This window comes from Leishmania donovani, chromosome 11 (genome assembly GCF_000227135.1).
Source record: "Leishmania donovani BPK282A1 complete genome, chromosome 11".
NCBI lineage: Eukaryota > Euglenozoa > Kinetoplastea > Trypanosomatida > Trypanosomatidae > Leishmania > Leishmania donovani.
In genome coordinates, this window is record NC_018238.1 from 339799 (window position 1) to 352789 (window position 12991).

Here is a 12991-nt window from a genome sequence, read left to right on the forward strand (position 1 = left end):
AGCCGGCTCTAACGGCCAGTGATGAGGCTGTTATCAATGAGGGAGTTAGTGTCGTTGTGCGCGTCCGCCCTCTCTCCACAAAGGAGCGGGCAGATGCGAGGGTGCACAACTGCATTAAATGCTTGCCAGACTGCGTCATCATTGACGGCAGCGCCCACGCACGGGCATCCATGCACGCGAGCCCGGCAGGACCAGCCTCGCAGCCGACGCGCGCCACAACTCGCCCATATCAGTTCTCTGTCGATCAGGTTTTCAACACGCACGCCTCGCAGATTGAGGTGTACGAGCAGTCGTGCAAGCGCATCGTAGAGGGTATCTTCCACGGCATCAACGGCTCCATCCTCGCCTACGGCGCCACCGGCTCTGGCAAGACGCACACCATGTTTGGCAGCACAATGAGCGCTGCGGGTATTGTGTACCAGGCCGTCCAGGACATCTTTGCTGAAAAGGAGCGACTGGAGGAAGAGGAGGGCAAGCGCGTGCGCATCAAGTGCAGCTTTCTCGAGGTCTACAATGAGGATGTGTTTGACCTGCTCGCCAGGCCGGTGGGAGAAGGCAGCGGTGGCGCGAAATCCTTGGCGAGCAGCGGTGCTGGTGCCTCGGGCCGAGAAGCGAAGCGAGTCCCTCTTCAGGTGCGCGAGGCACCCGACACGACGGCTTCTGCGTCTGCCGGCTTTGATGCCGGTGAAGGCGGCGGTATCAACAACGGCGGGCTGCACATTCGCGGGCTTACACATATCTTCCCCGAGACGTTCGAGGACTTCGCCCGGAGCATCGAGCACGGCCACACACAACGATTCGTGGCCGCCACCGGGGCTAATGCGCAGTCGAGCCGCTCGCACGCGATCATCACTGTCGAGGTAGAGGTGCGCCACAGTAATACCTGCGCCAACGTTGGCGACGTGGGCTTTGCGTCGGCGGTGGATGACGACGCCGATGCGGCAGAGACAGCCACGGAGTTCTCGCCAACGAAGAAAGCGGCGAAGAGGAAAAAGAGGCCGTTGACGTCGACGGTCACTATCGCGAAGATTCAGTTCGCGGATCTGGCGGGCTCTGAGCGCGCCGCCGCGACCAGCAATACGGGCCTGCGTCTTCGCGAGGGCGGAAACATTAACCGGTCGCTGCTAGCGCTCGGTGCGGTCGTGCAGAGCCTGGTGCAGCAGAAGGTGCGACGGCGGCAGACAGGCGGCAAGGGCGGAGGCAAGATCTTTATTCCTTACCGTGGGTCCAAGCTGACACGGTTGCTGCGCGACAGCATTGGCGGCAACTGCCGCACGCAGATGCTTTTCTGCCTGAGCCCGAGCACGAAGCACACAGAGGAGACGGTGAACACGATGAAGTTTGCGATGAACGCGAAGGAGATCCAGGTGGAGGCGCACCGCAACGAGTTCGCCGTCAACTCGAGTCAACTAGCCAAAACACAGGAGGCGCTCATCGAGGAGCTGCGAGAGGAGCTTGCTCGCGCGCAGTCTGCTCTCGCCGCGTACACGAGTGGTCTCAGCGGCAACGACTCGAACAATAGCAGCAGCGCCGAAGGGAACCAGTCTCAGCGTGCTGACGCGGTGCCAGCGACCGAGAGCAGCGTCGTTGGCAGCGAGAGTCCTTCGCTGACCCTGCACATTCGACAGGGGGCGTCGCCATCGACGTCGAACAGCCCTCTTGCTGCCCTCAGCACTGGCAATCGCAGCCACAGTAGCCCTGCGCCCACACCATCAGTGCCAGCCTTGCCCTCGTGGCCTGCCAAGAGCGCGCCGCGAGGCACTGTCACACCATCTGCGGCAGCCGCCGGTGCAGCAGCGTCGTCGCCGTCCGTGAACGGATGCCAGTCTCCCGTATCGATCGGTGGCGCCGACGTGCTGCAGGGCGGGAGCGTGCCGCGCCCGTCCCTCAGCAGCCGCACCGCTCGCCCGTCTGTCTTCTCGGAGACCACTCCGCTTTTCTCTGAGCTGGAGGCAAGGCTGAAAAACTTCTCTGCTCAAAAGGAAAGCCTCTACCACGAGGTGCGCGAGGCGCAGGAGCGCCAGCGTGATAGGGAGACGCAGCTGCGAGAGCAGCAGTGGCGGCTTGCCACGTTTCTTGTCAGCGACGCCTCCGGCAGCCGCGCACGGGGGGAGGTGGACGGCAACGGCACCACCGGCATTGGCGTCGCCGGCCTGCGCAAGATGATTTCGGCCATGGAGGCGGAGCAGGCTCAGCAAGCACACCAGCTGACCGCGCTGACAGAGCGGCTCGACGACGCGGATCGGCAGTTCGCCGCCACGCGGCAGGAGCTGCTGCGCGAGCGTCAGGGCACCTCGCTTGAGCTGCTGCTAGACAACGCACGTCTGCGCCAAGGTTGCACGGAGGCCGAGTGCCTGGCCGCGCACTACCACCAGGAATGCCGCTCGCTGCTCAACCGTCAGGCTGAATACGCCGAAGCGCTGAGCAAGTGTGTCGAGGCTATTCAGCGCCTTCGTCCGCACCTCGCCCAGCTGACCTCGCCAACGTCCTCCATGAACGGCAGCAACAGTGGCAACGCCATCGTGGCCGCGGTCGAGACGGCGAACGTGGCTCTCTTGTACGCGCTGCTGCCCACCGCGTCCACCGCGCAGATGACGACCGTGTTCGAGTCCGCGTTGCACTCGACCGTGAAATCGCCGCTGCAGGCGCCGCCGCTGAAATCGGTCTCTGCCTTCTCCTTTCCTGCGCAGCCAATGCCCTTTGCGCACCCGCCGCTGGCGCCGAGTCCGACGAACCGGGCCGGTCGCAGCAACAGCTGCAGTCCTCTTCGCGGCGGCGGGCCTGCCGGCACTCGTGGCTCGAATCACCTCGCGGAGCATTTCCGCGACCTGATGGCCACCGCCGAGTCGATGCATCTCACCAGCAGTAGCGAGAGGGATACGAGCGAAAACACAGAGGGGGTTCGCACGCGTCACGGCCATCTCGTGCAGGCGGCTGACCGCACTAGTAGTCCGGAGCGGCGCCCTTCAACCCAGCAGGCATGCACGAGCGATGAGCCCCTTGGCCGGGCCCCCGCAACCGGCAACAAAAACGCCCCCAAAGCGTTCGGGCGCACGTTTAGTCTCACGGGCTTGACGCGAAACACAGCGACGGCGCCACCTGGAGGCCGCAAGAGGCGCCTATGCCCGGTAGCAGACAAGACGTCGTCGAGTGGACCGGTCGGCGGACACGCGCCTCGGACCATCAACGGAGCAGCCGCCAAAAAGAGCTTTGGTGGTGGCGCACTGCGCGCGCAAGCGCTCCAGCGGTCTGTCTCCGCCCCGCTCCCGTTTACTCGCTCAGCGTCACGTACACAAGGCCCAGCTGCTGGGCCAGCTCGCAAACCTAAGGCAGCTAGTGCCTCAGGCCCCGCCGCTGCATCATTGACGCGACGCCACGCTGGCGCACAGAACGCTACCCAGCATCGGGCCAACAGGAAGACGCCCGTCGGCAGTCCCGGTGCTGGGCACACCACCACAGCTTCTTCCTTCGCCTTTGTGCGCAGCAACCATGCGTCTGCGCTGCGGGCGCTTGCATTCGCTATGGACAGTGCAGACTCTAGCCTTAGAGGACGGTCGAACCGTCGCGGAGAGGTGAATTCGTCACCGCCGACGGCTGCGCGGGCGTCTTCGGAGGCGACAGCGAACAGCGGCAGCAGTCGCAGCATGCCGAACACCAACGGTGCCGCCAAGAGGAGGCAGAGCAGCAGCAGTACAGGCAACAAGTTCGCCGCCATCAACCCGATGCAATCTTGCCCCGACGCAGACTGCAGCCCATCACTTGCGCAGGCTCAGCAGGAGAGGAAGCGCACCAGCGGTGGCGCGGCGCCGCACCTGCTCGGTTTCGCACCTTCATCATCGTCGAAGTTTGAGCGCACCAGTAAGAAGGCAGGCAAACTTGCCCGATCCCAGGCTACATTCGTTCCTGTTAGTACCCCTCGCGTGGCCGGCGCTTCAGGGGTCCTGCTGCAGCGCCGATCGGATTCTGCTACTGACACCGCGGCAACCTTTACCTCCGCGGGAAGCCCGTCTCGCATCTCGTCCTCCAGCAGCGATAGCAGCAGCCTCAACGTGAGCTGCGAGTCTGCGCCGTCACGCTACAACGTTTCGCCAGAGGGTCGAACTGCCACACCTGAGACGGGCGCGCACAAGACGAAAAAGGCTGCCAATGGTCCACGAAAAAGCCATGACAAAACCCCACAGCTGACGGTGGCGCGCCTGCTGGAGTGCGCGGCAGCGGCGGCGCCTGCGTTACCGCAGTACAACGCCACTTTGTCTCCGAACACACACGGTAGCGATTGCGTGAACAAGGAGAACGGCCAACAGCCACTTCAGTCGCGCACGCGCACTTCCTTCACGGATGACCTCATGGTGAGTATCAGCACATGCTTCTCCGATGGGCTGTCTCCGAACAGTCGGGGACAAGTATCCTCGAGCCACTGCTAGCAGCGCGCGATAGTGGCACAGGACGTGAGTGAGTATCGGGGTGATGCACGGCTGTCCACTGCACGCGCTGGTCGTGCAACTGGTCCGCTTTTTTCCCTTTTCTCTCTCTTTTCAACTGCCTTCCTCCTGTCGTTGTTCCGGAGCACACAACGCTATTCACGTGTGGCTCTTTAACAACGTCGGAAGTATCCACCCTCTCCTCTTTCTCCGCCTTCACCTTGCTCACCTTCGAGTTCGCCGCTTCTTTCGTTGTTGTCGGTGTGTGTGCTTTCCGCCCAGAGATTCGCTACACGTTTTCCTTTGTTTTTCTTTTTCTTCTGTGGAGGGCGGAGGCCGTACGCGCACGCATTTCTGTTCATGTTCTGTTTTTTTTTTTCCTTTCGCTTCTACTAGACCGATGCGCGCTCCCTACCCTCCCTCCGTGGTTGTGCTCGCTTCGCCCTCCCCCCTCCGGTGCAGTGTATGGAAATATGGAGGGGGGCGGCGCGGATAGAAATGGGTGGTGGGGAGAGAAGGGAAAAAAGGGGGAGGTGTGCGTGTATGTGTACAGTCTCTGATCATGTGGGCAGCAGGCCTGCGTCCTTGTTCTCCCTTTCTCTTCCTGTGGCTGCGATGCCTCCCTCTCTTGTTGGTCGTTTGCATGTCGTGCACACGTGTGGGTGTCTTGTTGCATTTTTTTTTTGCGGGCTCAACGCCCCTTCGTCCCACCACCACCACCACCACTGCAGCACATGGGAAGCGCCTTCACATACACACATACACATACACACTCGAACATCGCTCCTCCTTTTTTAGAATTGGATGACTCCTCGCTTGTCTACCTGTCTGTCTGCCTCTCTCCCTGCGTACCGGTGCGTCATACATGGCACAGCCACACTTTATATTTCGCTGCTGAGCTTTCTTTCTGTGTGAGTTATGTATGGTGTGTGTCCATCCGTCTGTGTTTGCGTTGGTTTTTGTTTTCGCCTTGCCATGACACTTGTTGACGCGCACACGCGCTGGAGAGAGGCGAAGAGGCCCCCTCTTCCTCAAAAAATATAAAAAATATGGTCATCCTGTATACCGAAACGAGAAGGGAACGCAGAAACGTACTGTGCTGCCTGGGTAAGAGGCACGACACATGCTCAGTGTTGCCTCTCGCGAAGAAGCCGAACGATCGAACGATGAGGGGCGGGCGTGGGTGTGGGCTAAGAGACGATAGACGGAATGTAAAGGCTCACGGAGTGGCGCAAATACGGTCTCGGGGGAGCAAGAGGGACGGCGTGAGTAAGGGTACGGCTATGATCGCGATAACTGCCGCGACGGAGTGTGTAATAAAGCGCAAACAGGGGTAAGATGAGGTGGGGGAGGGGAGGGAGGAGGATGACAAAATAAATCAAACCTTTTTTTTTGCTTTCTTTCTGTGTGTGTGTGTGACTTTTCCAGGAAGAAGCGCGCCTTGCCGACCTCCTTCCTTCATCCCTCCCCTCTCCCCTCCTCCCCTCCTCCCCTCCTCCCCTCCTATCGCCACCCCCCTTTGTTTTTCTTTTTTTTTCCTTCTCTGGCTGTGGCCCAGTTGGGACTCTTCCATCTCGTATTATGGTAACTTCCTTCCTCTACATCCTGTCAACGGACAGAGCACATTACCGGGTGCGTCTGCGTGGGTGTGGGTGATGTGGTGCGCATAGGCGTTTTCCTTCCTTCTTTTGCGTGCATATGTATACGTGTATGTGTACGTAGTGTGTGTATGTGTGTCGTTTTTTTTTTTTGGTGGCAATCGTGGTGCTTTTGATCTTTTCTTCCCTAAGTCCTGCGCTCATCCCACTAACGATGCAAGGCACATAAAAGCGCTTGCCAACATCTCCAACCAGAGCGTCACCACCGGCTGCGTCGCTGCTACATGGAAAACAGAGAGGGGGAGGGACCCTTGCGCCCTTTCTGATGCCGAACATTGCCGATGGTGGTCCCACACCCTCACTCCGCCCCGCCCTGTGACGCTGGCCAACAATCTGTGCCAGCTTCTCGAGCGAATTGCCTCGCGACGACTGCGCGGCCATCTGGGAGACACGCTCCAACCACAGCAGTCCGTCTTCCGTCCCCACCGCTCCACCGCAGACCCCGTGGACTTGCTCCTCCACAAAGCAGTGCAGCGCGGGCCAGGCATGAAGATGGGAGCAGTGTCTGTGGACTCTACACTCGGATGTTCGACGCGCTAGGCTATGGCGCTGAAGAGGTTCAACGTCGACCCATACCGTACTCGCAGGATCATGTGTTTCGCGGACGTTCGCCCCGCCTGTGTTTGCTTCCACACGGAAAAATCAACGAGGAACAGCTTTACACGCGGGGTTGCCCAAGGGCCTGTCGAAGGACCTTCTTCCCTTCATCATTGTAGTAGACTCGCTGAGAGTGGAACTCAGCAAGACACCCGGACTGCACCATGCTTCCTTTGCTGAGGATATCGAAGTCCTCACGCGCTCCTCAGACAAGCTTGCTATACAAGCAACAGCGCAATTCGCCCTCTGAGTGGGGTAGAACTGGACGCTGGAGCACGTCATGCAGCTAAGTGCCTTCACTACCCCCCCCCCTCCCCTCAAAACAAAAAACGAGGTGCGCACTCTTGGGGGTGCGACACCGCAACCAGCTGAAAGTATCCGCTGCACGCACGTGGCCAAGGGAAGATCGCCACACCCACGCCTTTTCCGCGTGGACATTCAGCCAAGATGTGGAACTGGCCTAAGGGCTGCAGCGGTTGTCAACGTGGTCAGGGCTCGGCTTGCAAGGCGGAAGGCAGTGCGCTCGCACGGATAGGGCCCGCCGAAGGAGCCTCTTCGCTCTTCTTACATGGCACTGCTTGAATCGAAGCTGGTCTCGGGTGTGCCACCACGTGGCGGGACGGTGCTGACCGGAAACTGCTGAAAGGCCTCTGAGCACCTTCACGCCAAAGCAGCCGCAGCCGCAGCGGCTACTCTCTCCATACACAGACAACAGAGACCGACTCGAGGCCGATCTCCTGCCCCTCGACCCCAGAGTATTGCTGCGCTGTGCACGCCTGCATCCCTCCGCAGCCACGCCAGGAGGCAACCTTGCGCACTTGGCGCGGAAGGTGCACACGCCGGATGGCGGTGTCGTCGCAACGCTTCCGCAGATCTTACGCCGGTGTGCAGGCATTGACACACCTCGGAGCTGCGCATGCATGCACAGCCGTCGCGTGTACACCAGCATATCACTCCCTGGCGGGCTGTGGGAGCACATCTCAGAGGACCGAAAACCAGCAGCACGCAGGCAGCAACTCTCTCGTTTTTCGAAGCGCCCTTATTGATGGCATACTGCAGCGCACCGGAGGCACAAGCGCTGGCGCGATTGGCATGTCGCGTGCGCCTCCGATTTCAGCCTGCCTTTTCGCACCGCGAATTGGAACACAAGGAAAGAGTGCACAGGCTTTCGAAATAGGCAGCGCCGGAGGCGCCATCACCAACTGCATGGACCACGGCCCGGTTACCGGTCCCTGACGCCGAGCCGACATCCCCCGAAACCTCGCCGCACGACGCGACACGCGACGCCAAGAGCTACTTGGCGGCAACTGCTCCACACCGAACAGGAGCGCTGAGCTTACAAGGCGATAGGAGACCGTTCTCACCTAGCTGCGCACGAGCACTTGTCCGCACTTTAGTTTCCTGCAGCAGCGGATGACGAGCAGTGGCGGGATGGAGTGCAGGTGATGTACTGCCCACTACTACGCTGGCGCTGCGGTGCACCCCTTTCCCCCACCCCGCCCCCGCCAGAGCCACCAGCCTCGCCTGTGCTTTCCTGCGAGGGCGTCCGACCCGGCGTGGTGCCCTGCATGCCACGCGTGATTTGCGGATCGCTTGACGCTCTAAGCACACCTCTCTTTACGCTGCATGGGCTTCCGACGTCGGGTGTCTGTGGCTGTCCCCTCTGTGCGCAGGCACATGCTTGTGCACGGGCCCCGCCACTTGACACACCTGCTCCTGTCCAGGGCCTGCGGACGCAGGAGAGGGTGGAATGCCTCCCGCCGCCACGGACGCACAGCAGCGTCCCACCTGCAACACCCGTCGTGGTACGTGCGGGTGGGTCATCCCGACCCCTTTCCCCAAAGAAGCGACGGAAGAGGACAGAGAGTGACCCGCGCGGCAACAACGTCCTGAAACAAGCCCCGAGATCCAGTAGTGCGAGCACTGTGTGTGCACACACTGGCAGTCAAACCTAGCATGGCTCATCCCATCGAAACGAAGCATGCAGATGTGAGAAGTGCACGGGTGATCGACGGAGAAGGCGCACGCGTGCGAAACATGCGGCACCTCCTACACCCGACCGGGTGGGCTGATGAAACACCGATGTCGGAAACATGGCGAGAGCGCCGTGAATAGCACCGTCGAATTCTGCAGACCCGAATGCCACGAGCCCCCAGGCCATGCTATGGGATACTGCGGCGTGATGCGACTGTGGGGGATGGGGCGGGCGAGGCATGGCACACAGGCGGGGCGCAGGGGCTCGGGGGGCCCTGGCCTGCGGCTGCCCAACTTTCTTCCTGAGCTCACCCGACATGCGCCTGGACCCCGCCCCCTGCTGCTCTGCACGGAAGGCGCCACCTCTTGCTGCCCTCCGGCGGTGGACCCTGGGCGCGGCCCGCGTGGGTCAAGGCGTGCGGTGCCCCTCGAGTTTTCATCTGGCGCCGATCGCGCCGCACGCATGCAAGGAAAGGACGAGGAAGGACAGTAGGAGACCGTTGGATGCGTGGCCCCAATTCGACGGCAGGGAGTGTTTTTCCTGGGCGGCCGGGATTCCAGTCGCAGTGCACCGGGAGGTGGGTGAGCTGTGACTGCGCGCGTGCACGTTTTGCGGGATCGTTCGTGGCAGAGCGGGCCTCAGCGAGGGCGAAGACGAAAGGAGATGCCCTTCTTGTTGTCGTATGCATCACCTCGTGGGTTTTCAGCACCCCTCTTTTTTTTTTTTCGGTGTCGTTTTACCGTCTCGCTCGCTCGCTCCTCCTTCTTCATCCTTTTCCCGTCACGTTCGTCATTGGCCCACATGTGTGCCTAAAGGTTGACTGCTTCCGAGTCGTCGACGAGCTGTGCGCCTGCGTGGTCACTGTTGGTTTATATGTTTGGTGCATGCAAACATGAGCACCCCGCGAGCACTCTATCGCCTCCTCCCTTCTGCTATGTATCTCTCACTCTCCCTCTGAGGCGCGCGAGGGAGAGAGGGGGAGAGATGCTGCCCTGCACATAAGCACACAAAACACGCGGCAGAGGGAGGCACTGAGAGGGAGTGTTTGTGTGTGTGCGTGCGTAACGTCTTTTCTGTTTGTTCTCTCTCTTGCTTGTGTGCCTGTGTATATGTCTCGATACGCTCTCCTCCTCCCACCACACACACCTCCTCTCTTCCTCCCCCATCCCTCTGATCTTTCCGATGATGTACATGCTGCTTGTCGTGTTTTGTGCATTCTCATGCTGCTCATGCTGATCTGTGTTTTTGCGTGGGAGGTGCGCGCTTTTCCTTTTTTGATTACTTTGCTGTTAATGGCTCCCCCCTCCCTCCCACCACCACCACCTTCCATGTTGTTTTTTTTTTCCGTCGTCTGCTCCTCCGTCACGCCTTCAACTCACCGTCTTATGGGACCGTCACCACTAAGCTCTACAAGCAAACACAAAAGCATAAAGCACAAGGAAGGTAGTAAGAAGGGCATGATGTGTATATGTATGTGTGTGTGTGTGTGTGTGTGTGTGTGTGTGTGTGCCATTGCCTGTCTGCGACCCGTGCCTGATGCCGGCTGTCACCGCCGCCGTCGTGCCGTCCATGCGTGCAGGTGGAGCGCCTAGTCAGAGTCTGTCTGCGCTCGCCTCTCTCGCCTGCCTGTCGTCCTCTCCTTTCTCTTCCGGCATCCCGCCTCTACGGCGTGAGGTAATGGAAGTAACGAGATCATATAGTGTGCATCTAGGTGGCTCAGTGCCAGTCAAAGGCGTAAAGACTCGGCGCGGACGCTATCTCCGGGGCTTTCACGAAGACGCACCTTCCACCGGTCCCTCTTCATCCACCGATGCTCTTCGTGGGTAGATGCTTGCGCATGGATGCGCGCACCCACGCATGCATTCGGGCGCCGCCCCTCCCTCCCTCCACTCTTTTCCGCTCCATGGTGCAACAAACACACACGCACAACATACATACAGACAGACAGACACATAGACGTGTGTGTGTGTGTGTGTGTGTGTGCTCACTGAGCACAGCCGTACGCACGAGACAGCCGTGGCTTTCTCATCGGTTCTTTTTGTTTCCTGCTTTGCTTGCCCCCCCCTTCCACTCTTATCTCTCCCTCCCACCAAGCACACCGCGTGTGCACGTGCCCGAACACGATGGGCAAAGAAAAGAGGACCGTCGCGGCACCCCACAAGGCCGACAGCACGGCGAGCCCCACCGCGCCGGAAATAGTGAAGTACATGACGCCGTTTAGCTTTTCGGGCGAGACGCTGGAGGCGGCGGGTCGCGTCTACCGCCTCCCGAGCAGGGCCGACTTCTACACCTTTCGCGCTTTCGCCGACTCGCTGGACGGCTTCACCCTGAGCTACAACCGCGCCAATGAGGTGATGGTGTGGGAAAAGAAGTTGCCCAACGAGCCCATGCACGTCATCAAGGTGTTTGGCATCTTTGCCAAGACCAAGGACAACCCCAGCGGTGGCGCGACCCCGAGGGAGCTCTACAACCTCTTGCAAGACCCTATTTTCCGTGAGCAGTGGGACGAGTACCGCCAGGAGGCGTTCCGCGTCTCGAGCCTGAGCGCTAACACGGACATTGGCTACTACGCGGCTAAGAGCCCGATGCCACTCGTGGCGAATCGCGACTTTGTGAACCAGCGCATGTGGCATGAGGCGGGCCGAGACGAGTACGTTATCTTCAATACATCGGTGCCGCACTCGACGGTGCCACCAACGTATCAGAAGGACGCACACCGCAACAAGCACGGGCCGTACGTCCGTGCCATCTCGAAGCTCACGGGGTATCTGATCCGCCCCTGGAAGAACCCAAAGAGTGGCGAAGTCGAGGGCGCGAGTCTCACGTACATTACGCAGACCGACCCGTGTGGCTGGATCCCGGTAAGCCTGACAAACTACATCGCCACCAAGTTCGCCCCGAACACGATGAAGAACGTAGCGCAGGCGCTGCCAAAGTTCCGCCTGTGGCTCAAGGAGCAGCTGGAGGCAGGCACGTACACAAAGGACTGGGATCTGACCCCCGAGTGGTGGGTCGAGGATGGCAGCGACGACGCCGTCAAGAATGAGACGGTTGAGTTTGCCATTAAAAAGTGGAGTGAGGAGTCCGCCATGAAGTAGTTGGGCGCGGTGCACTTGGGATCATCAACTTCGCACCGATGTGTGTGTGTGTGTGTGTCTGTGTATGCTCTGTCAGCATTACGAGGGTGACAGAGAGAGAGGAAGCCGAGAGGGGGGGGGCGGGGCGCGGTGTCGTCGCCAAGGATACCGTTGCTACTTGCCGTGTGTGTAGTCCTGCTTGGCCACCCATTGCTTCCCCCCTCCTCCTCCCATTCAATATCATGCTGCATCGTTGTCTCCAACTTGCTCTCTTCTTATCACGGGCGCACTCATCATACTGGTGCTTTTCTCTATTGGCGACTACGACGCGAGATATCGTGCGCCTTTACATGGATCGGGTGTCTTTTGTAGGTGTGTTCATCTTGCACGCGTGACCCTCTGACCTCTCCCACCATTCACACCCACACACTCGCACCCACTCTGACCTCCCCACACCCCTCCTCTCATCCATATCGTTTCTTTTTTTTCCCATCATGGAGGAGGTGGGCAGGGGTCATGGACATGCGTGTGCATTCTGTGGCGATAATGATAGGAAGAGCAGCAGCAACTGGTGCACACATGTCGAGGAGGAGGTGGTGGTGAGTAGTGGTGGGCGGTCAGGGACGAGGGAGCACAGGGGCGCAAACCTCACGTTCCCTTCGTTTTGGTCTCTCTTGTTTTCGGTTCAGATGAATGCACGCACTCACAAAAACGCGTACCCGGACACGCTTTCTCGAAGTTGGTGAAACTGCCTTTCGTTATCTTCCCCTTGCTCAGCGTGCTCTGTGCAAAAGTCAGTTGCATCCTCCCTCTCCCCGCGATTTCGGCGTTGCTGCCTCCAGTGCCCCTCCGCGAGACTTCCTTCTCTCTCGCATCTATGTGTCTCTAGCGGAGAACGTGACGAGCGTCAAGGCACTCTCCCCTCGCTCGCCCTTTCGCCTGCCGCGGTGTCCTCTGCCGCCGCTTTTTACAGGAGAAGTTGACCATGCCAACGACAAGCGGACTCTGCCTCGCCCTCCGTCTTCTTTCCACGCCACCCTGGTGTCTTCTCCGCTTCTCTCTTTCTCCATCCCTCGTGACTGTCGCCATCGTGTACACCGACACTGCGAGCTGTCGCAGAGTGACCCAAGGAGCGACCGTGCGCGCGTGTGCGCTCTGCGCAGACATCGGCGATAGAGGGGCAAACTCTTTTCTCAAAGACGCAACCCTCTTCTTCAAGCCTCTCGGTCCTGCCCCCCCCCCCCCCCGCGGCCCGCCCCCCCC

General features: G+C 60.1%; 2 protein-coding genes across 2 annotated transcripts; both read left to right on the plus strand.

The window, feature by feature from the left end:
* Nucleotides 1-1280: 1280 nt before the first annotated feature.
* LDBPK_110870 (kinesin, putative) lies at nucleotides 1281-4424 on the plus strand (the record flags this gene model as incomplete). The annotated part of the gene is made up of 1 exon (XM_003859015.1): nucleotides 1281-4424. The coding sequence occupies one exon, from the start codon at nucleotides 1281-1283 to the stop codon at nucleotides 4422-4424; it is 3144 nt and encodes a 1047-aa protein (XP_003859063.1).
* A 6037-nt stretch (nucleotides 4425-10461) lies between these two features.
* LDBPK_110880 (hypothetical protein, conserved) lies at nucleotides 10462-10872 on the plus strand (the record flags this gene model as incomplete). Its single annotated transcript, XM_003859016.1, has 1 exon — nucleotides 10462-10872. One exon carries the CDS (start codon nucleotides 10462-10464, stop codon nucleotides 10870-10872), a length of 411 nt encoding a protein of 136 aa, XP_003859064.1.
* Nucleotides 10873-12991: the final 2119 nt, after the last annotated feature.